The sequence below is a fragment of the Equus przewalskii genome, chromosome 6 (assembly GCF_037783145.1).
Source record: "Equus przewalskii isolate Varuska chromosome 6, EquPr2, whole genome shotgun sequence".
Lineage (NCBI taxonomy): Eukaryota > Metazoa > Chordata > Mammalia > Perissodactyla > Equidae > Equus > Equus przewalskii.
Window position 1 is genome coordinate 26,681,345 of NC_091836.1, and position 25,389 is coordinate 26,706,733.

The 25,389-nt window shown below is 44.6% G+C and overlaps 4 protein-coding genes across 8 annotated transcripts in view; 3 read left to right on the plus strand and 1 right to left on the minus strand.

Annotated features, from left to right (window-relative positions):
* Nucleotides 1-2,586, plus strand: part of CD3E (CD3 epsilon subunit of T-cell receptor complex) — a 58,299-nt gene extending 55,713 nt beyond the window's left edge. For all 3 annotated transcript variants that reach the window (XM_070624935.1, XM_070624936.1, XM_008513484.2), the window contains exons 7-10: nt 332-499; nt 1,052-1,098; nt 1,958-2,048; nt 2,418-2,586. In XM_070624935.1, coding sequence (XP_070481036.1) covers nt 332-499; nt 1,052-1,098; nt 1,958-2,014 — 272 coding nt within the window. In that variant the 3' untranslated portion in view covers nt 2,015-2,048; nt 2,418-2,586. The remainder of the gene's footprint in view (nt 1-331; nt 500-1,051; nt 1,099-1,957; nt 2,049-2,417) is intronic.
* Nucleotides 2,587-5,937: 3,351 nt separating this feature from the next.
* CD3D (CD3 delta subunit of T-cell receptor complex) lies at nt 5,938-12,817 on the minus strand. Its single transcript, XM_008513483.2, has 5 exons — nt 11,099-12,817; nt 9,300-9,500; nt 8,701-8,832; nt 8,352-8,395; nt 5,938-8,132 (listed from the first exon to the last, which is right to left on the minus strand). The coding sequence occupies exons 1-5, from the start codon at nt 11,151-11,153 to the stop codon at nt 8,067-8,069; spliced, it is 498 nt and encodes a 165-aa protein (XP_008511705.1). The 5' UTR covers nt 11,154-12,817; the 3' UTR covers nt 5,938-8,066.
* Nucleotides 12,760-21,873, plus strand: CD3G (CD3 gamma subunit of T-cell receptor complex). Of its 3 annotated transcripts, none has more exons than XM_008513481.2 (7): nt 12,760-13,027; nt 16,636-16,659; nt 17,149-17,364; nt 17,942-18,073; nt 18,977-19,020; nt 19,439-19,522; nt 20,106-21,873. In XM_008513481.2, exons 1-6 carry the CDS (start codon nt 12,958-12,960, stop codon nt 19,502-19,504), a joined length of 552 nt encoding a protein of 183 aa, XP_008511703.1. In that variant the 5' UTR covers nt 12,760-12,957; the 3' UTR covers nt 19,505-19,522; nt 20,106-21,873. The 3 variants fall into 3 exon arrangements, 2 of the variants coding, with proteins under 2 accessions (XP_008511703.1, XP_008511704.1); XM_008513482.2 differs by having other exon boundaries at nt 12,808-13,027; nt 20,111-21,873; XR_011541362.1 differs by having other exon boundaries at nt 12,863-13,027; nt 19,439-19,632; nt 20,111-20,287.
* A 2,545-nt stretch (nt 21,874-24,418) lies between these two features.
* The window catches only part of UBE4A (ubiquitination factor E4A), a 32,942-nt gene continuing 31,971 nt past the window's right edge, over nt 24,419-25,389 (plus strand). The window contains exon 1 of the mRNA XM_008513480.2: nt 24,419-24,569. The gene's annotated coding sequence lies outside the window, so the exon portion shown is untranslated. The remainder of the gene's footprint in view (nt 24,570-25,389) is intronic.

The window sequence follows — 25,389 nt, forward strand, 5'->3', positions numbered from 1 at the left end:
GCCATATGAGTCAGGTACTACTTTATTCCCATTTCATAGATGAGGGAAACAGAGGCTTTGTGAGGAGAAAACGCATTTCACAATGTTCACAGCTAGTGAGTAATGGAGCTGGGACTTGAACCCAGGACTTTCTGACTTCAGAGCCTCTACGTGTAACCATCTCACTTTGCTCGTTGTTACAAACATATGGAAAGGGAGGGCTCTGGCCGTGGCAAGCATGTGAGTATTGAAGGGAGAATCACCTTCATTTGTTTCTGCCTCATCTCCAGCATCCTTGTGTCTGCCTTTCTCGGTGATTTCTCTTCCTCTCACACCCCGCTGTCCCCCGCAGTGTGTGAGAACTGCATGGAGGTGGATCTGACGGCAGTGGCCACAATCATCGTAGTCGACCTCTGCATCACTCTGGGCTTACTGCTGCTGGTGTATTACTGGAGCAAGTCTAAAAAGGCCAGGGCCAAGCCTGTGACAAGGGGAGCAGATGTTGGCGGCAGGCCCCGGGGTAAGACCACGGACTTGGGTTGGAGGAGATTGCTGCTGAGGGCGGTGTCCAGCCTGGGCCAGGATGGGGGGGAAGTCCATGGCTAGGTCAAGAAAGCTTCTATAGAACATTCACTGTATTGCCAAGAGCTCAACAGATGGTTTCACATCTCAGATCACTCCTGTCCTTCCCCCCAGAAAAGTGCAAAAAAGTTTATTAACAAGACGAGCTTCCTCAGATGCCTGTCAGTGTTCTGGAGTAACCAGATTCCACCCCCAGTTTGTGGGGAGAGAGACTCTGGGAGGTTAGTTCCTGCCTTTTCCTTTCCCTTCCCCCATGGGAAAGGAAACAATGGAAGGACCTTGAGCTGAGGAAAACCACAAATTGATAAGAATAATGTGGGGGTTATTAGAAATGGGATAAAAGAAGGAAAAGAGAAAGGGTGGCTGAGATGGAAAAAGGGAGAAGTGGAGGAGAGAACAGAGGGGTTTGCCATCCTTGCTCTGGGTCTTATTGCCACAACATTGGTGTTCCCTCATGGAAATGAATTCTTTCCCCCTCCCTCCTCTGCAGGACAAAACAAGGAGAGACCCCCGCCTGTTCCCAATCCAGATTATGAGGTAATAAGGGATAGACTGGAGGAGGGGGTCTTTCATGGGGAGAAGAGGACAGGTGGGACAGTCCATCTGGCCTGCAGACACTTCAAAGCCCTTCAGTCGGGGCTCCAGGACAACCCACCATATGCCCAGCTCTGCCTCCTTCATGGTAGAATAGGACCATCTCAAGGGCAGCGGGCTTCCATAACCACAGGGGGGTAGGGGGCGACACTCTTCGTTCTCTGGCTTGTTCATTAGCTGGGATACAGCCATGTGGAATACCATATATGAAAATTCTAACATGATAAACTCAGGACTGATGTTCCACCAGCACCAAGTCATACCAGTCCTTGAAATATTAAAATACTTCACTGGTAAATAGCCCCAAGCTTCCCCCGCCCCCAACACACACTGCCAGACATCACAGCCTCTCCCTCACTGGACTGTCTCTTGATTTAGCAACTAAAGAGTTGATGTCTGGCATAGCAGAGAACCACCAGGAGTGTTCTGATGGGTTGGTGTGTGTGCAATACCAAATCGTTAAATATTTTGAATATCACACTTGGACAGATTCAACAAATATTTATTGAGCACTAGGCAAGCATGTGATATTCACTTTCAAATGAGTGGCCTCATTTAATGCTGACAAAAGCCCTGAGAGGTGGGACTTTTTTAGATTCCCATCTCTGAAACGGGAAAGCTGAGGCTCACAGGAGGAGGTAACCAGATCAAGTCCATTACCAGTCAGTGTCGAGTTAGAATCTGAGCCTGCCTCCTGACTCCTAGTCCAAGGTTCTTTTCATTGCACTAAAGCTAGGCCCTTCTTTCTTAGGAACTATTTCCTCCCACCTCACCGACCACCCCCTTTCTATTCCACTCCTAGCCCATCCGGAAAGGCCAGCGGGACCTGTACGCTGGCCTGAATCAGAGAGCCGTCTGACAGTTCCTGAGGACACTGCCTCCTGCTGGCCCAGGTCTGCTCCTCTCCAGGCACCCTGCCACTCCCTCTTCCCTGAACAAGTCTTGGACCCCACAGGAGAATCATTCCGCTGCCTCATGTGGAACTCACATCTGCAGCCTTGTCCCCAGCTCTCTTCCTCCTGCCTTCTCAGCTAGCGCCCCATCCTAGGATCTTGCTGCCTCATTGTCCTTTGAAACATCATCGCCCCTCATCCCCTCACACCTGGGCTGCCCTCTTGTCAGGATATTTATTTCTGTTATTCACCCTCTCCCCAATTCCTTCCTTCCATGGTGGACATTACTTCTCCCTTCAGTTGTCTCCTTTTCCAGCATATAAGTTGCCCCCATTCCTAACTATTCCGTCTATCTTTCTATTTTTCCAGCTCTCCCTTTGGCAACCGTCTGTGGGAATGGACTAGGTAAATGAGCCAGCCCTTCGCTCCCTCCCCCCGTCTCCACTGTAGGCCCCTGGATGTTCGTTTGCATCTCCATGAATGTGCTAGGCTCCTTGTCAGCTGAGAGAGAAAAGAAATAAAGTGTATTTGGCTGAAAGAGTTGCTGTCCCTCTTTTCTGGGACGCCCTCAGAGGCTGCCTTGTTTCCTGAGACAGCTCAGGTCCTCCCTACCTGGACTAAACCCCCAGCTATGATCCCAAATGCAAGTACTAGCTGTTTTCACAGCTGGTGGGGGTATTATCTCAAGCTCTTTTCAGAGAGGGCATCAGAGAATAAATAAAATAGAAAGAGAGAGACAAAAGAGGAAGGAAGGAAGGAAGGGGGGAAAAGAGGAAGGAAGGAAGAGAAAGAAAGAAAGAACAATTAGCCATTTGACTAACTTCTCTTGGAGAAAAACATCAAGGGTGGCAGAGAGTGACTGATGGGCCCCTGATGGCATGGTCAGTTCAAAAAAATGCGTGAAACAGAAACAGAGGCCTTAAAAGGCATATGAAGGCAGCTGACGAGAAGAGTGGAGGTGTAAGGGGGCTGGGGGCTGGGACGCAGGTTTCCACAAACTGCCTCGAAAAGGAAAACCCCGTGAGCCCGGGCTGCGGGAAGTGGGAGAAGGAGGTGCTGTCAAGCCGGTACCACTCCCTCCACTCTGAGACGCAGCAGCTTGCAGCAAGAAGCAGGCTGCGGTTTAGCAGCCAGGATGTGGGCTGCACTCTGGGCGAGGGTGAGAGAGGTGCAGCAGCAGCCAAAGGCCACCGTGGGAGGGCTTCGTTCTCTGTCTCCCGGGGCACACACTCAGCTTGTAGAGAGAGGAGGGCAGAGCACTGAAGTTCTGTCTTAGACCAGCTCAAGCCGTGGCTCTCTTCTCTCCCTCTCTGCACTCAGAAACTTCCCTGCTGACCACAGGGCTATTTATGTGTGTGATCAAGGCTAAAAAAACCATCTGTGGTTAGCAGCCCTCCACATACTGTACGCATTCAGCCTTGGGCTTGTGGCTACAGTTTTTATTTGTTGGTCTCTGCTGAAGCTCTACTCCTTTCTCTCTAAGTACTCAACACTTAACGCTCATAAGAAGTCTCCTTGATGTTGACCATTACTAGCTGCTGATCAGCAGGCTGGCCCAGGGGTGGCAGTTTTGTCCTAGGTATATTTGACGGTGCCCGGTCAAGGGGAGTTGTGGCTCAGCATGATAAAAGCAATAGCAACTAACATTTAGTGAGCATCTACTAAGCTCTAGAAATTGTGCCTAGCACTTTACACGTGTTATCTTATTTAATCCTTATGACAACTCAACAAGGTGGAAGTTGTTGTTCTCTTACAGATGAGGATATGGGGGCTCAGAGAGGTTAAGTCTTTTGCCCAAGTTGCACAGTTATTGAGGGACAGAGCCAGAATTAGCAGCCAGGACTGTCCAACCCTGGTACAGAGGTGACTAGCTACCCAGTGCCAACTGTGATCATAAAGAATTCTCTGCATTTTCCTGACTTAAAAGCTCTGTATTTAATTGTTTAAGTATTCCTTCCATGAGCACTGTTGTGAGCACTCGTGTGGCAGCCCAGCACTGTGCTGAGTGCTGAGGAGACATAAATAAAACAGTTCCTGTCTTCAAGGAACTTGCAATTACGTAAGAGTGGCCAAGTATGTAAAAAGTTAAGAGCAACAGAGGAGCAAATGTGATTAAGTATCAGGAGTGCCGCAGGGTGACCGCTGTTCCCAGGAGGAATAGAGAGCTGAAGCAGTCCAGGAAAGCTCCGCGGAGGAGCAGAGACTGAGGAGAGACTTGATCTGGGCCTTGAAGAGAAAGATGGATACAATTTGAAGACAAAGGAGAAGGCACTCCACTCACTGAAGATGAAATAGATAGCTAAATAGCCCTTTAGCTAGTAAATAAGTTGAATTTATAGTTAAAAACCTTTCCACAAAGGAAACTCCAGACCAAGATGGCTTCATTGGTGAAACGTACCAAACATTTGAGCAAGAAATAGTGCCAGTTCTATGCAAACTCTTCCAGAAAATTAAAGAGGGATTACTCCCAACTCATTCTATGAAGACCAAATTGAACCCGTGTAGTGGTTAATTTTATGTGTCAACTTGGCTGAGCCATGGTACCCAGTTATTTGATCAAACACATCTGGATATTGTTGTGAAGGTATTTTTTAGTTGAGATTAACATTTAAATCAGTAGACTTTGAGTAAAGCAGATTACTCTCTATAATGTGGATGATCCTCATCCAGTCAGTTGAAGGCCTTAAGAAAAAACAGACTAAGGTCCCCTGAGGGAGAAAGAATTCTCTGCCCACCCTGCAGATTTTGGATGTATCAGCCTTCACAATCGCATGAACTAATTCCTTAAAATAAATCTCTCTCTCTTCTCTCTTCTCTCTCTCTTTGTATCTGCACACACACCCTATTGGTTCTGTTTCTCTGGAGCATGCTGACTAATCAAATGTGATATCAAAACCACACAAAGACATTACAAGAAAAGAAAACTGAAGACCAATATCCCTTATGAATAGATGCAAAAGTTCTTCACAAAATTTTAGCAAATTTAATCTAATAATATACAAAAAATACATAGTGATCAAGTACAGTTTATTTCAGGAATGTGGTATTGGTTTAACAGATCATGTCACCAAGTAATTTACCCTATTAACAGACTAAAAAAGTAAAACCATATAATCATCTCAGAGGATGCAGAAGAAACGCTTGACAATAATCAATAGCTATTTTTGCTAAAAATTCTCAGCAAACTAAGAAAAAGAAGGGAATGTCCTTAACCTGTTAAAGGGGCACCTAAGAAAAACCTACGACCAACATCATACTTAATGATGAAAGACAATGCCTTTCCCGTAAGATCACAAACAAGGCAAGAATGTCCTCTCTCCACTTCTATTCAACGTTGTACTAGAGGTTCTAGCCAGTGCAATAAGCCAAGAAACAGAGGTAAAACACATCCAGATTGGGAATGGAAAAGTTAAACTGTCTTTATTCACAACCAACATTATCATCTACGTAGGATGTCTAACAGGATGTACCAAAAAAAGCTACCAGCATTAATAAGTGAGTTTAGGAAGTTTTCAGGGTACAAGATCAATGTACTAAAGTAACTGTATTTCTATATATTATCAATGAACAATTGGAAATTGAAATTTTAAAAATACCATATACAATAGCATCAAAAAATATAAAATATTTAGGGCTAAATCTGACAGAAGATGTGTTCATGGATTGGAACACTCAATATCAGTAAGTTGTCTGTTCTCCCCAAGTTGATCTATAAATTTGATGCAATCCTGATCATGATTCCAGGAGACCTTTTGTAGTAATGAGAAGTCAATTCGTTTGGGAGGGCAAAGGACTGAGAATAGCCAAACTGCTTTCTTTAAAAGTTGTAACCCAGCCTTTCCAATCCTGAGTATTTATCCAATAGAAATGAAAGCATACGCTCACATGATGACTTATACACGAATGTTCGTAGCACTTTATTTGTAATAACCAAAACAGGAGACAACCCAAAAGACTGTCAACAGGTGAATGGATAAGCAGCTTGTGGTATATCCATACAATGAAATACTAATGAACAATAAAAAGGAATGAACTATTGATGGATGCAACGAGATGGGTGGATCTCAAAAGAATTATGCTTAGAGTAAGAAGCGAGACCAAAAACAGTACACATTATATTATTTCATTTATATAAAATTCTAGAAAAATTAAAACTAATCTATAATGACAGAAAGCAGGTCAGTGGTTGCCTGGAAGGTGTGGAGATGAGGAGAGGAAGGAGGCGGGGATTCTGTGCAAAGGGGCAGAAGGAAACTGGTCAGGGTGTTGGATATGTTCATTATCTTCACTGTGGTGATGTTTCATGTGTATATGTGTGCCAAAACTTATCAAATATTACACTGTAAATATATGCGGTTTATTCATGTCAGTTTACATCAGTAAAGGTGTTTTTTAAAAGTACAAAAAAGGGAGCCGAATGGCTCAGGTGGAGGGCAATGTTTCTCAACCTTGGCTTCACTTGAGACTCACCTCAGGCCGTTTTAAAAGTCCTGATGCCCCAGCCCAATATACTGCAATCAGATTCTAGGAGTGGCACCCAGGCATCAGTATTTTAAAACTCCCCAGGAGATTCCAACGCGCAGCCAATGTTGAGAACTGGCGAGAGGTATAGGGAGACGTAAGAGCATATGAGGAATGCCAGGTGAAAGGAAGTGTGCAGGGTGTGGGAAGGATCCAAGTGTTGGTGCAATACAACCACGGAAGGGTTGCCCAAAGTGGAGTGATCCAATGTGAAAACAGGACCTAGGGTTAGGAGGACTACAGTAGTAGTAAGGACATAAAGAGTAGGAATAAATCATATCCATGAATGAAACATGTAGATTGGAAATTCATCCTGTCTCTAATAAAAGTAGTCTGTGTCTATCTCAAGGAGATAGTGGGCAGAATCATCCAGATCTGCGGTTATGTGGTTGTTAATCCTTTTCTCCTTTGGGAAGCCTGGTCTAGGAAACTCCCACTCTCATTAAACTGTCCTGAGGTTCATTAAATTACTCTTACTCAGAGAACAAACTCTTATCCCACCTATGGTAGACAGGAACAGGCATGAAGGACTCAATAGTCTAAGTGGCCTCAGTTCTTCCTCTAAACCAGAGACTCTGAATTGGGGCTGCTTCAGAATCACCTGGGGACTGCATGCCTAGAGTGGGGCCCAAGTGTCTATATTTTTAACAAATCTCTCAGGCTCCCAAAGTTTTAGAATCATCACTAACCCACTAGCTGAAGATAAGCTCTATTAAAAATATCCCAAGCCCCCACCCAGTCTCAAATTCCGGCTTCCCAAGACAGTGGAGAGGGATAATGTGTTTTAACTGATATAGGGTTCCTGATAGCAGTTTATCATGCAGAAGTCAGGGCCAGGTCTTGGAAGGTTCTGGGGAAAGAAAGACAAATGATGCCTTCTATACAGGAGAAAAGAGTACTGAAGGGGCCTGGGCTGAGACCTCTTCACAGCTAGTGGCTACCACTCCACAGGGGTCATAAATCCAGGGCCAGTCCCTTAGCAGAAGGGGGACTTTGTGGTCACCACACTCTCTGAGTCTTGATAAGAAGTAATCCCCAGAATCCTTGATGTTTCTGCCATCTCTGCTTATGATGTCACGGAAACTTCTGTGTGGCTGGGTCTATAAACACCAGCCCGCCCTCAGCTGTGATAAGGAAGCCAAAGCCTTGGAAGGGTTGTGATAGTGGACTGGAAGCAACAAGTAGCCGAGGGAGTGTGGTGGGGCAGACCCTGCACCAAAGGAGCCCACCAGGCCAGAAACACCAGTGGGACAGGATGTGTTGGGAGACTGCCCATCACACTGTCCACATGGGGCAGAGGAAGGGAAGTGCAGAAGGAGGGACACAGGTGGGCAGGGAGGGCAAAGGCCCAGCCAAGTCAGGATATCTCCCGTGCCTTGCCCAGGAGCCTTGAAAAGTCCAGGTACCTGCTGAGTGAAAGAAGACATCTTTATTGCCTGAGCAAGGAGAGAAGGGACAGTCAATAACCGATACTCCTATAAGCCACCAGTCTCGAGTTCACTTCTTCCGAGGCCAGTTTTCACCAAGACGACTGTACTGAGCATCACTCCGATCTCGAAGGGGCTAAGAGATGAGAAGGAGGAACAGTGAGGCAAGGTCAGGACGCTCCTGGGGAGGACCCCAGCAGGCCCCAGAGATGAGTGCTCATGCCTGACCTTTCCAGACCCCCAGTAATGAATTCCCCACTAGGACCCTTCATACATACACATAACACCTAGTGTCAGCCTCTCCATCCCCTCTCACTCCTCCTCCCATTCTTGTCTCTTTTCCCTCCTGGCTCACCTGATAGAGCTGGTCATTCCTCAACAGAGCTTGAGCATCAGCAGCTAGAAGAACCAGGGAAAGAGAATCATCAAGGGCCTGGGAGGATGGGACAGTGGGATCCCATGAAGACTGCAGCAGGACTGCAGCTGGTTGCACCCTCAGAAGTAAGCATGAGCAATATGGGCACCCAAGTGCTTTCAATAACCACTTGAAGGGTCCTTAGAAGGTTGCAAGAGTGACTCCCAGATGAGACACGGTCCACTGCCAGTCCCATTCCTTAGGAGGTGCACACTCACACCTACACCCATACCCAGAACACTTGTGTGCGTGCATGCACACACACACACACTGTGTCCCTTCCACTTACCCCTCGGGAGCCTTCCAGTCTCATGTCCAGCAAAGCAGTAGACTCCCAAAGCAAGGAGCAGAGTGGCAATGATGTCAGTGATGACAATGCCAGCCAGGGTGGCTGAGTCCAGCTCCACACAGTTTTGGCACACTGTGAGGGAATGGAGGCAAGAGGAGAGATGGAGAGCCCTCAAGATCAGGGAACCCTCTCTGCCCCCAGGGCACCCCAGGATCTCTCATGCCAAGACCCAAACTTCAGTAAGATCAGGAAAAAGTCCTGCTGATGGTCTTGTTACATCCACCTCTACCCTTCATTCCAAGGAATCTCTGAGGAGAGCCAAGAAGTAGTCTCAGCTTTATAGGAACTTATATAAGGCAGTAGGCCAAACTACTCTCCCAAGAAAACCCCTACTGCTTGGATCAAAAGGTCCTTCATGTTCTTTCTCTGTTAGTTAAGCTCTCTCCCACTCTAAGGGCTCCAAAATCTGGCTCATATCATCACAAGAGTGACCCCATTATAAGAGAACAGATTGGTCCACCACAGCCCCCTCCAGCTAGAAAGTTCTCACATCCAGAGACCCCATCCATTCCAACTCAAAGGGTTCAGGGGGCACATACTTCGATAATATACTTGCAGAGAGGAGTTTTCCTTGGCATCACCGCACATATATGTTCCCCGTGGGTCCAGGATGCGTTTTCCCAAGTCCAGCCCTCCTTTGTATGGTGTTCCCATCGTTCCCTCTAGCTGCATGATGCTGCTATTGCACTTCAAAATCAGTCTCTCCTCAATTTCGTCCATGTCTATCTTGAAAAGGCTCACTAAGGAAAAAAAAATGCTACAATTGGAGCCAGCTCTGTGGTCTGCACTAGACCCCTTGTTCTGCTGAGGTTCATACTTAAGAAAGATCACTCCAAGTCTAGGATAGTTGATGGTTTCTAGTGAGAAAGAAGTCATAAGAGAAAGGCTTCAGAAGGTTCCCAAGAACTGCAGGGCCCGGGAAGTACACAAGGACGCAGTCCAAGCAGAGAACAGGCCCTGATGGACACAGAGCAAAAGAGGAAACCATGGAGCTGGGTTGATCCAAGAACCTTCCCAGAAATGAGTTCAGACCACAGATTAAAAGTACGAGGGGAGACACCCAAGAGATACGGAGAGGCAGAAGAATGTTCCTCGGTTGGAGATGTCCACATTTTTTCTCTAAGAAAACTTCTAATTCTACTTCCCAGCCACCTACAACACTCCCACTTAACTTCCTACCCTCTTCCTTCCCCCTGTGTCCCTCCCCAACAACTACCAAGGGAATGAGACTCTCACTATTAAAGCCTTTCCCAGGGCCAATGATGGTTGGGGGTAGGGGAGAAACTGGTACGAATTAGCAGCCCGGTGGTCCAGAAGGGGACTCAGGGCAATTCCTATGTAAAAATTTTTAGTTGTGCTACCTTTACTAGGGGGAGGGGGACAGAAAAAAATTTTTTATTGAATCCATTCTTGGGGCTCCACACAAGTCAAGTCTTGTGGGGAGTTTAAGGGCTAGAGGTATGCACAGAATCTTTCTAAATCCACTGAATAGCTTCAACTGAGAGCATCTCCACAGCCCACGGAGGCACTGTAGTCTGTAACTCCAATCCCGGGGAAAAGTGGAATCCACAGTCTCCCTGAGCTTCATACTCAGTTACCAATCTGGATACAAGAACATCCTCTAGAAAACCCCCAAAAGAGCTGTTTCTCGTGCCTCTGAAGCAGGTCAGGAGGATAGGTGTGTATACTCATGGAGACACATGTACATCAGATATTATACATCCTACAGTCATGCCTTCCTTGGGGATCTATTTCCAATGGAAATCTTGGATGTTACAAAGCAGCTGACTGCTAGGGTAACCATTCATCCCAGCTTGCCTTGGATTGAGGGGGTTCCTGGGACAATCAGTTTTAAAACAGGCAAACCAAGATGAGGTCATCCTGCTTCCCACAATCTGCCCTCCCTCCTGCTCAACCTAATGTTAACTTTTCTCTTAAAGCATTCCCGAGTGCTGGGGCATGGCTCCATGTGGTGACGTCATGATGGCCAAATGACTAAGAGTCCTGGATCCCAGAGGCTGTCTTCCCCAGAAGGAACAACGCTCCCATTACCAGCCCTAGGCTCGGGCACGCACATACCGCCATGTTGCCTACAGACCTCTGGCCTAAGTCCTACAGAGAGACATTCAAAACCAAGGTGCACCCCTAGCTGGAGTCAAAGCCAAGAGCCTGTTTCCCAGACCCTGTGCTACATCTCAACTCTGCCCTCCTTGACAACCCTGCCTGGTGAATCGAAACTAGCATTGAGAAGGACTTTCAAGTGGACCTCACTCCAGGTGGTAATGTCCCTCTCAGGTCCCTTCTCCAACATGCCCCCACCCACCTGGAGAAGCCTTACCTTGGGAGAGAAGGGCAGCCAATATCAAACTACCCAGAAATCTGCAGTGTTCCATCTTCCAGGAGAATTCATCCAGCAGATAGACTCAGATCACAGAACTATCAGCCAGAGTGAGAGCTGTGCTCCCCCAACTGACTTACGCGTACCGGAAAAAGTAGAGAATGGGGGAGGAACAAGGAGACGCCTATTTCTCGGCTCTCTGCTGTTGATGATGGGAGACTGTCAGAATAGGGGTAGGCTGGGGGTGGGGTAGGAAGTAAACAGGTGCAAACTGCTCTTTTTCTGAGCAAGGAGCTTGCTCAGAGACAGGGAGAACAGAGAACATGCAAAAGGTTGCCTGGGCTTCTAGGAAGTAAAAGGGGATTTAAGATGTCCTTTTCTGAGTTACTGATGACAAACAAGAACTTCAGAGCTCTGGTCAACAACACAACTACATTACTCACCACCTAAAAGCCTGCATCTCTCTGGGCCAGCCCGGTGGCATAGCAGTTGGGTTCACGCGCTCCACTTCGGCAGCCCAGAGTTTGCCAGTTAGGATCCCCGGCATGGACCTATGTACCACTTATCAAGCCATGCTGTGGCAGGCATCCCACATATAAAGTAGAGGAAGATGGGCATGGATGTTAGCTCAGGGCTAATCTTTCTCAAAAAAAAAAGGCATCTTTCAAAATCCTTGAGGGAAGTTGTGAGCTCCATCCCATGAGCCATACCAACTAGGTTCCTCCCATGCCTAGTCTTTCTTGGAACCCTACCCAAGATCGTCCTTGGGCAGCCTGGGACACCAGACTAAGTGGGAGGGTGAGGTTTGGAGCCTCCTAGTCAGAGATATGAATCCTGGCTGCAGTACTGCCTATCTGCTGGGCCTGGGCCAGTCACGGAATTTTTCAGAGCCTAATTCCCTCAGTATCATGATAAGCATTCAAACAAAATGTTTGCATGGTGCCTGACACATCATATGTGCTCAATAGGAGACAGTTACGATAACAATATCATTGACTCTCAGGCAGAATTGAGCCTCTCCAGGAGACAAATGGACTTTTTCTCCTGTGGTCTGTGGAGATCCGAAACGCTCTACACCGCTGCAGTTGGACTGTAATTTACCTGAGGGCAGAGATCATGTAAGTCTTGCTCCCTTCTGCATCTCCAACACCTGACTTGTGCCTGGCACATAACGAGAGCTCTGGACATTTTTGTTGACTCACTGACTGACTGGCTGAGGGAGACAGGGGCCTGAGATCCTGGTAACTCAGCTCAGTCCCTGGTCCCTGGAAATGTATGGCCTATCTTGTTGGAATTGGCCTACTTATTCCCTTCCAGGCAGGCACTTCTTTGATCTCATCTCAAAAGAGCAGTGAAAAATTCCTGAATGATGGTTTAGACTGAGGGGACTTTCTATTCAAAGCTCCAGCCCTGAGCATAAGAGAGTTCCTGCCTAAATTCACTAGTTCTAGCAAAAACAACTAGCAACAAGCAACAACTGGCTGAGATCCTAGCAACAAGTGGTGGCAGAGACATTTATCTCCTCATGAAGAAAGGGGCCCAGGCCATCTCCTACCCAGCACCCAAGGTGGTTTTCTGCAAGCTGAGTCTCTGACATGGGAATCCAGCACTCTCTCCCTCTCCCTTCCTGCCACCACACACCCTCCACTCCTTAACGGAAAAGCAAAAGACAGCTGCACCTGCAGCCCTGCTCCTCCCCCTACCCCCACCCCACTGCCTGCACTTGAAGCAGAGGGTGGAGGCTCTAGGTTCTTGCCCTCTCGCTGGGGCCCCAGCCAGAAGGATACTGGGCGGAGCCAGGCTAGCTGCTGTGAAGGGTGGCTGACTGCTAGGGGCTGCTCAGTCTGTCCTGCCGGGGAATGACAGAGACCAACATGGAGCAGGGGAAGCATCTGGCTGGCCTCATCCTGGCTATCACTCTTCTTCAAGGTAAGGGCCCATTAGGGGAGCTGGTAGCCTGGAAAAGGAGTCAAAGGAAGAAGCCATCATTAGGAGGACAAGAATATTGGGATCCCTAACCTCAAGCCTACCTCAGCTGTCACCCTAGGGTTCAGAGAAGGAAGGGCAAAAATGAAGCCTTTTACTATTCTCCACTAGAGAGAAGCAGTGTTCCATGACAGAGATGGGGCCCTGGTCTCTTAAGAAACCAAAACAGAGGACTTCACTGGCTAGAGAGAGAACCCGGATGCCGCCATCTTAGGTTCGAATGTAGCCCAAAGGGGCCCAGGCCAGGAACTTGAAAAGAAAAGGTATATGTTCCTTAACTCAGAGCTTGGGTTAGGAGTAGACCTATGAAACATTCACTCACTCACTTGGTCATTTGGTCAACAAATATGGGTGAGATTCTATTAGGCGACAGGCTAGGAGGATATAAAGATGAATAAAACCTTCTTCCCTAAGGAGCTTATAGTCTAATTGGAGAGATAAATTTCAATGTTGCCTGATTGAGTGCAATATATGGTGCCTGGACAAATATTCAGTTGGAAATATACAACAGAAAGTGGATGAACTGGGCCGATGCCTTGAGTCTGGACTGGAGATGATTTTCCACACATTGGGGCAAGGTAAAACCATGCAAGTTGTTGAAATCACACAACTATTTTGTGAGACATGAGGAGGAGGGGGCTGAGGATGGAATTGTGAGGACACCAGCCTTTAAGGGGCAGTTAGAGAAAAAACATCTCAAGAAAGAGATAAGGGGATGGTCAAGGAGCTGGAATAATCAGATGAATGCAATACCATGGAAACCAAGGGACTAGAGAGCTTCCAGAAGGAGAGTCACCAAGAGTATGAAATATTAGAGAGGTCCATTGATACAAGAATATAGTTAAAAGTTTAAGTCTGTGGAATTCGGCAAAATAAAGGTCACGGATGATATAGAACAGTTTCAGTGAAGTAGTGTGAATGGGAGCCAAGTGGAAATGAGTAGAAGGTGAAGGGCAGGTGATAAGGAGCAGCAAGGGTAGACTATTCATCAAAGAAGTTTGGACAAGAAGGGAGGAGAGTTCGAGTGGTAGGTAGAGGGGGAAATAGAGTCTAAGAAGAAATTTTTTTGAGTATGAGAAAAGCTTGAGCACATTTCTAGACTAAAGGAGAAGATAGTGAGTAGAACAAGGTTCTGGAGTTGATGTTGAAAGGATGGAGTCAAAAATGGGGTCAAGGACATAGAGGGGAAGGCAATTTTACCCTGTGGGACTAGAAGAAAGGAAGCGCAGATGGCTTTGGCCATAGACAGGCTTGTAGATGGAAAGGAAGCTGAAGAAGGGGCCATAACAGCATACATGTTCTCAACTAACTAAGTGGGAGACTATGCCACCTGCTGAAACTGAGCTGAGTGAAGATTGAGTGGGGAGCTTGAAGAGGACAGTGAGAGTTTAGAATTATTTCTGAGGGGAATGGAGAAGAGCCAGCTAAAGACAACACTGTGGGGGCAGTGCTGAAAGCCTTCGTGAGGCAGATAGACAGATCAGAAAGAGCACTGGGCTGAGCAATAGAATCCTGAGCTCCGGGTCCAGCTCAGCCATCAATGAGCAGTGTGAACTTGGACAATGCCTCCTTCTTCTGGTCTCAGTTCCTTCACCAGTCAACCTAGGAAATTGGGCTACACAACCTTTCAAGTCCTGAAAGGAAATAGGACTCACATAAGCAAAATTAAAAGATGTTGGCAATTAGTTGGACCCTCTCTCCTATGGAATCTGAGTTAGAATGAAGGGCCTCTTTGTCCCTCCCATGGTGACCAGCTGGTCAGGGAGAGGAGCTAGTGAGAAATCTGCTTTACTGTTCTTCTTGCTTTTTTAAAAAAAATTCACTTATTTATTCATTCATGCATTCATTCAACAAATATTAGCTCCTACCATGTTCCAAGCACTGTGCTGGGTAATATTCATAAACAGTTCTGTCCTGCATGAAGTTCTAAGACAGTTGACTCCATCCAACTCATTCCATCATACTTTGATGCCCACAGAGACGCCTCATCTCTCCCCATCACACACTCTACCTCTAGCCACACTACCTCTCTTGGCCTTTTCCAAGTCTGTATCTTTGTTCAGGTATTCTTTCTCCCCAGAATGCCTTTCTTTGTCTAGTGAATTCCTACTTAATCTTCAAGGCCCCGGTAAAAGTCACCTTCTCTGTTAAGCTTTCCCTGTCCCTCACCCTTGGGAAAAATCAAATAGCTTCTATTCCCTTTCATATATATTCACATAAGTACCAAATGGTAATTTATAACTTCTATTACATTAATTACATATGTGTTTGTTTTTTCCACTTCATTGTAAACTCTTTGGAAGCAGCAACTAGTTCTTGTATCACCACCCTTTTCTTTCACACTGCTTAGTCATGTCAGGTACATAATAGCGCTCAGAAAATGTTTGGATTAAACCTAATTGTATGGAATTCTGGTGCTAGTTCTCTGTAGTATGTCTACCATGCAACTCTACTACTTTGAGTTTTGAGACATATTGGAGGGCTATTGAATAGCTAACTCCCCTGGGACATCGACAGTTTCTACAAGAAATAGATCATCAAGGCTGAAGATTTTAGAAGTTAACTCAGCTCTGAAAGGCTTTAGCTAGTGCACACCCACTCTTTGTTAGGGCTAATCCGCTAAAGGAACAGAGCATTCCAAACTGTACAGGCAATATCCTTACATATACCACAACATAATTCTGATGCTGACCCTCCAGAGTTAGCATCAGACCCACAGGTTAAGGACACAGCCCCCAACAAGACTGCCCTCATTTGAAATATCAGGCACAAGTTCAGGGGTCCCCAGATCACCCACACTTCTGATGAACTGGCACAAATCTGGAGGGTTCCCACAACCTCCGCCTCAGGTTTGATCATTTCCTGGAACAACTCACAGAACTTAGGAAAGCGCTATACTTACTATTACATTTTTATTATAAAAAATAAAATCAGGACTAGACAAGTGATGAGATACTCATAGGGTGAGGTCTGCGAGAGTGTTGAACACAGGGCTTCCATGCCCTCTCCCTGTGGAATCAGAACACATCGCCCTCCTGGCACTTTGATGTGTTCACCAACCAGGAAGCTCCACTGAGCTTTTATTGGGGTTTCATTACATAGGCATGATTGACTGAATCCTTGGCCAGGTGACTGAACTCAGTGTCCAGCCCCCCTCCCTTCTCAGTCCCAATTCTCAAAGTCCCAATTCTCTAATCATATGGTTGGTCTTGACCAGCCTCATCTTGAGTCAACTCCATTGCATAAACTCTGGTGTGGTTCAAGGGCCCACCAAGAAAAACGAAAATACTCCTATCATTCATGAAATTCCAAGGGTTAAACCCCCTCCCTGGAACCCAGGACAAAGATCAGACAAAGTCTTTATTATACGACACCCTGAATTGAATTTGGTTGATTTAGGCTACAATCCAGGGAGTAGGTATAAATACTGTCATTCGTGTGAATTAGAATCTTTCTCCATCTTGGCCTCAAACCACTAAGGAAATGATACCTCAGGGCATCCGAATAACTCCATGCCCAGCTGATCTTCTGTCTCTCTTCTGTCTCTCCAGGTACCATGGTCCAGTCGCAACAAGGTAGGAGAAATAACTCCTTACTATCTTCAGACTCTAAGGAAATTCATGGATATATGGCTTCCTACAACAGTAGTCCGATAGCAGCGAGTGAACGGCTTAGAAGGGATGGGAAGATGATACACAGCTAACCTCTCCATTGTCAACCAAATCAGTGGCCAGTCATGACCTTTCTGGGCAGCTTTCCTGTAGCTGAGCAATTAATTGTCTGGTTCTTGGAGGAGAAACAGGACCCTAGCAGCTAGGCACTACTTGAAGTGAAACCTATGAACCAACAGCATTGGCATCACCTGGGAGCATGTTAGAAGTGTAGAATTTCAGCCCCTACGAGAACTACTGAGCAGAACCTGAAATTCAAAATAGATCCTCATGTGATTCGTATGCACATTAGTGTCTGAGAATCACTGCTGTGATGGTCTTCTCCTGATACCCTGGGGCAGGGAGAATTTCAGAGGCAAGATCCTTAACAGACCATGGTTTTTCCCTTTTCAGAACAACATTTGATGAAAGTGGATGACAATCAAGAAGATGGTTCAGTACTTCTGATTTGTGGCTCAAAAAATGAAGAAGTCACATGGTTTAAAGATGGGGTGAACATAAGTGGAAGAGAAACTACACGGAATCTGGGAAATCGTATGACGGACCCTCAAGGGATGTACATGTGTCAAGGAAGAGTGCGAAATTCAAGTCTCCAAGTGCATTATAGAAGTATGTAATCCTCTTTGGTTTGCTTGTTGTGAAATTAAGCAGAACTTGCTGTTCTGGAGAGCTTCCTGTCCAGGGTGAGTGTGGAAATAGATGCTAAACAGGGATATAAGAGCCAATTCTTCCTCTTTGTGAATTTAACAAGATGGTTCCCTCAGCTTCTTGAAAAAGCATAGCTAGTCCTGTTAAGCCTGCTTTACAATTGGGTGGGCCCCATGGATTAAAGAAGTCAGCAATTTATATAAACTGAGTTGAGGTAGGTAGCAGCAACAGGGGAGATTCCAAGGTGAGCAGCAGTAAAGTAGAAGGCAGTTGAGCACAGAGAAAGGAGTCTGATCTCCCTTCTATTTCATGTAGTTCCTGGTGGTAAGATTACGTGGGGTTCCACAGGATTCCTGGGGGCGAGAAGCTTTGAGTTCTTAGTCCAAGGATCTTCCAAGGCAATTCCCTTGCCAACCACCCAAAGAGAGAGCAGGCTGCTACCTTAGACAGAGGCATTATCACTGGTAGGCTGGAGAAAAAGATCCATAAGAACAGCTTTCACACCCTAAAGGAGGCTTGTCCCTTCTTTTTCCCACAGTGTGTCAGAACTGCATTGAGCTGAATGCAGCCACTGTGTTGGGCTTTATCTTCGCTGAAATCATTAGCTTTTTCTTCCTGGCTGTTGGGGTCTACTTCATTGCTGGACAAGATGGAGTTCGCCAGTCAAGAGGTAAAAGAATGTTCTTAGGGTCCAGCCCAGTGGCGCAGCGGTTCAGTGCGCACGTTCCGCTTCAGCAGCCCAGGGTTCCCCAGTTTGGATCCTGGGTGTGGACATGGCACCACTTGGCACACCATGCTGTGGTAGGCGTCCCACATATAAAGTAGAGGAAGATGGGCACAGGATGTTAGCTCAGGGCCAGTCTTCCTCAGCAAAAAGAGGACGATTGGCAGCAGTTACCTCAGGGCTAATCTTCCTCAAAAAAAAAAAAAAGTTTTTAGATGAGAGATGAGACCGCCTAAGACCCTCAGCTTCCTTCCCACCAAAATAGACCCAATAGACAAGACTGAGTTGACCCAAGTTGCTAATGTTCATGGTTGGACGAGGCTCTGTCTCTCTAGGCAGGAAAAAAGGTCACCTTGTGTTTTCACAGGATATTTACCTGTCTCAAGATCCAACTCCTTCTGATTTGTCCACTGTAGTTTTAAAAGCTCTTTATGAAAGTAAAACCTACATAAGGAAAAGTGAATCACAAGCACACAGCTCAAAAAAATTTAACAAAGCCAAAACACCCATGAACCCAGAACCCAGTTTAAGAAAGGAAATATTACCCACACCTTAGAAATCTCCCTTGTGGTCACTTCCAGCCTCTACCTATTCCCAAAAGTGAGGACTATCCTGACTTGTAACAATGTTGATTAATCTTGCCTGGTTTTTTCCTTATGTAAATAGATTCATACATTAAGTACTCATGCGTGGCTTTTTTTACTCAACAATATGCTTGCAAGATCTATCCATAGTGTCATAGTGTAGATGTTTTCCACTAATTCTTATTGCTATTTAGTACTCCATTGTGTGAATATAACCCAATTTATTATCCATTCTACCTTGGATATGTGTTTATTTTTTGTGCAGCTTCAGACAAGCAGACTCTGTTGTCCAATGACCAGCTCTACCAGGTAAGGGAATGAGGAATGAAAGAGACATTGCTACCATCAGTGGTGGTAAAATTTGGGGAATTGCCGGGGGGTGGGGGGAGTTATCTCAAAGATACTATACAGATAAGAAACTGCTTAACTAGGGAATACCAGATGATAGGATAGTTATCCTTTTGGGTACAATGGACAAAATAAAGAGAAGGGTTGAGAGAGGTTGAGGTCAGGATCTAGTGAGAAAAAGTTGAAGGACACACTGAGAGGGACACACAAAGAAACTATACACAGAACGTCCATCTCTTTGTCCTTTTTCTGCCCCCAAGACTATGAAGCACCCACTCCAAAGCCTTGCACATAGAAGGCACTCAATAAATATGCATCAAATTAATTCATACATAGAGGATGGGCGAAAATGAGCTTATGACTGTGCTGTCCTTTTTAGCCCCTGAAGGATCGGGAAGATGACCATTACAGCCACCTCCAAGGAAACCAGCAGAGGAAGAAGTGAGCTCAAGACTCAGAGCAGGTGTGTCCCTCTACAGCAATTCTAAGAAAGCACCTTCGCGTTACCTGCCCTCCCAACTGCTGCCGAGTCTATCTCCTTTCCTCAAGCAGCTATAAGGATCAGACTAAGAGGTGGGATTGATTGTGAAGGCCAGTTTCTAAAAGCACTGAAGCCAGGGCTGATTTTCTTGGTGTAAGAAAATATGAAGGCTGTGTGCATCTGGAAAGCCTCTCAGAACAGGGCCTCAAGTAATACAGATGCTGAATATTAATCCTAATCTATATCAGGGTTCCTCAACATCCATATTATTAACATTTTGGCCTAGATAATTCTCTGTGGTGGGGGAACTGTCCTGCGTTGGAGGGTTTTAGCAGCACCCCTGGTCTCTGCACCAGATGCCAGTAGTACTTCCCACTTTTGACTACCAAAAATATCCCCAAATATTGCAAGTGTCCCCTCAGGGGCAAAATTGCCCTTAATTAAGAACCACTGACCTACATTAACCTTTCAATCAACCAATCAATCAATCAGAAGTTTCAATCAGGAAAATGGAGTACAAGCATTATTTGGTTTTCTGAACCAATTGCAATTTTTCTTTTTTCAGTCCAGGTGTTCTCCCTTCTGTCCAGTTCTCAGAAACAAAGCAGTACGTTTTGGAGTGCTCCGAGCCGAGAGACTTTCAGCCCTAAATCTAGACTCAAGGTTCCCAGAGGTGACAAATGGAGAAGAAAGTCCATCAGACCAAATTTGGGCTTTTCTCAAAATAAAATAAAAATAATGTAAAAACATGTGTGGTGTTTCAGGAGCGCCACCTATTGGGAGGTAATTTTTCTGTAAAAGAAAAAAGAAAAGGTCAAATAACCCCCTCTATTTGAATATAACTTTTTGTCTTAATTTTTATTTAGTTTTCGTGTAGGTCATAATTCACATGGTTCAAATATGCAGTGACAGGTCTCCTTCCAACTCCATTACCAGCCACCCATTTGCCCTCTCCAGGGGCAAGCAGCAGACAAGTTTCCCACACACCCTTATAAGAGAATAAGGTATTCTGTATCCGAGGTATTCTAGGCAAACATAAGCAAATTCTTGAGAACACATTGTTTTCTCTTCCCCTATTTTTCACACAAATGGTATCATACTATACATCTTTCACTTTTCACCTAATAAAACCTGAAGATTATTTCATACCAGTATATAAAAGAGCTCCTTTTTTCTTTTTTAATGCAGCAACATTGTACAGATACTCTATAATTAATTTAATAGTCCTCTATTGATGGACATTTACGTTTGTTCCAATATTTTGCTCTGACAATGCTTCAATGACTAACATTGTACGTATAAATGTCATTTTTTAAAATAATTGTATTGAGGTATAATTTCAATGCTATAAAATTCACTCTTTTTAAGTAATTTCACCTGTCCTCAGTAGTATTTAGTAAATTTACCAAGTTGTACTGCTATCACCGTAATCCAGTTTTAGAACATTTCCATCACTGTCTTAATATCCCTTGAGCTGTTTCCAGTCCCTCCCTGTTCCCACCCGCAGCCCCAGGCAACCAATAATCTCTTTTCTGTCTCTTTAGATTTGCCTTTTCTGGATATTTTATATAAATGGAATCATACAATATCTGCTCTGGACAGCTCATGCAAATCTTTGCGTGGACATATGTTTTCGCACCTCTTGGGTTGATACCTAGGAGTGAAAATTGCTGGGTTGTATGGTAAATTTATATTTAACTTTTCAAGAAACTGCCAAACTTTTCCAAACTGGTCGTTCCATTTTACATTCCCACTAGCAATGGATGAGGCTTCCGGTTTCTCCACATCCTTCCCAATATTTGCAACTATCTTTTTTAGTATAGCCATTCTAGTGAAGATAAAATGGTATCTTATTGTGCCTTTAATTTGCATTTCCCTAATGACTAATGATATTGAACATCTCATGTGCTTATTAGTCATTCTTATATCTTTAGCGAAATGTCTATTTAAATCTTTCTTTTTTTAATTGGGTTGTTTGTCTTCTTACTATTGAATTGTAACAGTTCCTACATATTTTGAGTATCAGTCCTTTATCAGATACATGATTTGCAAATATATCGGCCAGTCTATGGCTTTTCATTTTCTTAATGGTCTTCTGAAGTGCGAAAATCTTTAATTTTGATGAAATCCATTTTATCCTTTTTTTTTTCTTTTATGGATTATGCTTTTGGTGTCATGTCCAAGAAATCTTTGCCAAACCCAAGGGCACAAAGATTTCTCCTCTATCTCCTTTTTATAGTTTTCATAGTTTTAGTTCTAACAATAAATGTCATTTGAACATGAAGTCTATTTGTAACAAATACAAATAAATGGAATTGTAGGGCCATAATGTATTTGCTCTTGTAATTTTATTAAAAATTGCCAAAGTGCACTTCATACAGGTTGGAACAATATATGCTCCCAATAACAATAAATGAGAGTGTCTCTTATTCCATACTCATTCCAACAGGGGATTATTAAACTTTTTTAACTTGCCGATCTGATAAGTTAAAAATGGTGTCTCAGTGTCATTTTAATTTGCATTTTTCTTATTAAAAATGGGAGTGAGAGGGGCTGGCCCTGTGGCCCAGTGGTTAAGTTCGTGCGCTCCGCTGCAGGCGGCCCAGTGTTTCGTTGGTTCAGGTCCTGGGCACGGACGTGGCACAGCTCATCAAGCCACGCTGAGGCGGCATCCCGCATGCCACAGCTGGAGAGACCCACAACGAAGAATATACAACTATGTGCCGGGGGCTTTGGGGAGAAAAAGGAAAACAATAAAATCTTTAAAAAAAAAAAATGGGAGTGAGACACTTCTGTTTTTCCTTCTCATGAAATATAGGCTCACATCCTTTTATCTTTTTCTTATTGACTTGGAACAGCCCTTTACAAATTTGGGAAACTAGATCTTTTGTTTGTGATATTAGTTGCAAATATTTTTCCAAAGTTGTTATTTGTTTTTTCACTTTACTTGTAGTTGGTTTTCTATGCACAATTTACAAATATTTGCATATAGCAGAATCCACGGTCTTTTATGATTTCCAGGTTGTTTCATATTAAGAAAGATCTTCCCCCATTTTAAAACTATTCCTTTTAAAAAGGTCTCTCATGAATTCCTCCAGCATTTTTATGGTTTCATTTTACATATTTAAATCTTTGATCCATCTTGAATTAATTTTAGTGTAAAGGCCTAACATATTGACTAACTTTTAAGCCACAGAGCTACCCAGTTATTCCAGAACTATTTATTGAATGATCCATCTGTACCCATAGATTTTAAATGTTATGTTACCACTCCACTCTCACCAGATGGTAAGCTCCAGGAAGGAAAAGACTTGTAGTTTTTCACTGCTGTAGCTTCAGGAACTAGAACAATGCTGGAACATGATATGCACTGTAAGACTGACCAGCACTGTGTGTATGTTTGTGTGTGTTAAAACATACATGACATAAAGTTGACTATTTTAACTATTTTTAACTGTACTATTCAGTGGCATTAAATACATTCATAATGTTGTACAACAATCACCATTATCCATTTCCAGAATTTTTTCATCATCCTAAACAAACTTTGTACCCATTAAGCAATAACTCTCCATTCTTCCCTCCCCCCAGCCCTGGTAACCTCTGTTTTACTTTCTGTCTCTATGAATTTGCCTATTCTAGGTAGCACAAATAAGTGGAATGATAGAATATTTGTCCCTTTGTGTCCAGCTTGTTTCACTTACATAATGTTTTCAAGGTTCATCCATGTTGTAGCATGTATCAGAATTTCCTGCCTCTTTAAGGCTAAATAAAAGTTGATTGTATGCATATATCATATTTTGTTTACCCATTCATCTGTCTATGGACATTTTGGGTTGTTTCCACCTTTTGGCTATTGTGAATGTTGTTATGAACATTGGCATACAAGTATCTGTTTGAGGCCCTGCATTCAGTTCTTTTGGGTATGTACCCAAAGTAGAATTGCTGCATCATATGGTGATTCTATTTAATTTTTGGAGGAACCACCAAACTGTTTTCCCAAAGTGCTGCACTATTTTACATTCCCAGCAGCAATGCACAGGGCTTCCTTTATCTCCACATCCCCTGCCTCAATACTTATTCTCTGTTTTTTTTATAACAGCCTTCCAAATGGGTAGGAGGTGGTATTTCACTGTGGTTTTGACTCACATTTCCCTAATGATTAGTGATGTTGAGCATCTTTTCATGTGTTTATGGGCTATTGGTATATCTTCTTTGGAGCAACGTCTATTCAAGTCTGTCGCCCATTTTTGAATCACGTTGTTTGGTTTTTTGTTGTTCACTTGTAAAAGTTCTTTATTCTGGATACTAATCCTTTACCAGATATTATTTACAAATATTTTCTCTTATTCTATGAATTGCCTTTTCACTTGCACTCTTAAAAAAGCATGCTGTTTTCACTGCCTTGTGTACTTCAAAGCAACCTTGTAAGATGTATATTGTCTCCACTTCACAGATAAGAAAACTGAAATTCAAAGACAGCCTATTTTAGCACACTGCCTGGCACCTAGTAAGAGCTCAAAACTTTCCGTTATTGTTCTCTCTGTTACTGCTATTGTTGCTGCTTCATAGATAATAATCTATGAAGAGCAACAGAAGCCGCTTCAAAAAGGCCTAAGACCGGCGGGAAAAATAGGAAGTAGAAGCTAAGAAAAGCTTCGAGCACTGCCAAGGACCACGAAGTAACGTCTGCGATCCACACACCAGTTTTCCAAGAAGCGCCTCTTATCTCGCTGACCTTCAAACCGCCCACCCTCGGGCCTACCCCGACCAGCCCCGAACGCGATCACCAGGCCACTTCCTGCCACTTCCGCCCCGACCCGGCTAGTTTGCGCGTGCGCCATGGGAGTGCTTGCGCGCCTGCTCCCCGCGAGAGGCGACACACCCTATTTCCGGCGCCCAGATGAGATCCCACAAGGTCTGGCGCTTGGTGATGATGTAAGCTCCGGTTGCTGTGCTGAGTCGGAAGTGGGAACATTTCGGCCTCTGAGACTCAGTCGTGTCGTCGCTGTTGGCCCTTCAGGCTCTGGTAAGAGAGGAAATAGCTTGAGGGGAGGGGATCGTTGAGTCTGCAATGGGATTTTTTCTCCTAGTCGAATGCCATTCCAGGCCTGTGCACTCTTACCTTCTCCAAATTCCTTCTGTGCTTTCCTGACCACTGACACTCTCCTTCGTGAACTTGAACGCTGTCTGATTTGGGAACCCCTTATGGTCCCCCAGCTTCTGGCATCTCTCCCCCTCTTTGCCATTCTTCTCCTGGAAAAGGTCGTAATACTGGCCTTGCGCTATCTTTGACTTCCTTTCTCTGGAACGTGCGCGGAGTGGGTGGGTCTCCCTTTTTGCCGGGATCCCTTATGGAATCTGGAGGGATAAAATATAAAGAGTAGACAACAGATAGCCAGATTCCAAAGAAAATAAAATTAAGCACGAGTTGCAGTAATCAAACCAGTTGAATACATATGGCAAGGTGTGGACATTTCTTAAGGCAAGCGCTCGACACTCTCCTGGCACTCTGCTTCATGCTCGCTCAGCGGTTGGGTCTAGAAAACACTTCTAAAATTGAGTAACCACAGTTCAGGAGCTAATATTTGACGTCTTCTCTTTGGGATCACTTTTTTGCTCCCAGAGCAAGGATTTGTTTAGTTTCACCACCGTGGACTGTTTTGGTCCCAAGTGAGAGCTTTCCTGAGATAAAATGGGACCCAGGAAGGAATGCTGTCTGCTTTTTGACTTGAGGAGATCCTTCTAGCTTGCTGATGTGTTGGAAGGTTCTGTTGCCACATTAGAGGGGCCTGAAAGGATTATTGGGTGGAACATACAACGGTGTAAAACTTTTTTTAACTCCTTTT

Bases quoted from the DNA above. Each gene is read 5' to 3' on its own strand.
- CD3D (XM_008513483.2), bottom strand. From the start codon at position 11,153: ATGGAACACTGCAGATTTCTGGGTAGTTTGATATTGGCTGCCCTTCTC. The intron at 9,501-11,098 runs GTAAGGCTTCTC...TTTTTTCCTTAG, and splicing joins GGCTGCCCTTCTCTCCCAAG to TGAGCCTTTTCAAGATAGAC. The intron at 8,133-8,351 runs GTGAGCCAGGAG...CTCATCTCTTAG, and splicing joins GGAATGACCAGCTCTATCAG to CCCCTTCGAGATCGGAGTGA.
- CD3G (XM_008513481.2), top strand. From the start codon at position 12,958: ATGACAGAGACCAACATGGAGCAGGGGAAGCATCTGGCTGGCCTCATC. The intron at 17,365-17,941 runs GTATGTAATCCT...TTTTTCCCACAG, and splicing joins TCTCCAAGTGCATTATAGAA to TGTGTCAGAACTGCATTGAG. The intron at 18,074-18,976 runs GTAAAAGAATGT...TTTTTTGTGCAG, and splicing joins TGGAGTTCGCCAGTCAAGAG to CTTCAGACAAGCAGACTCTG.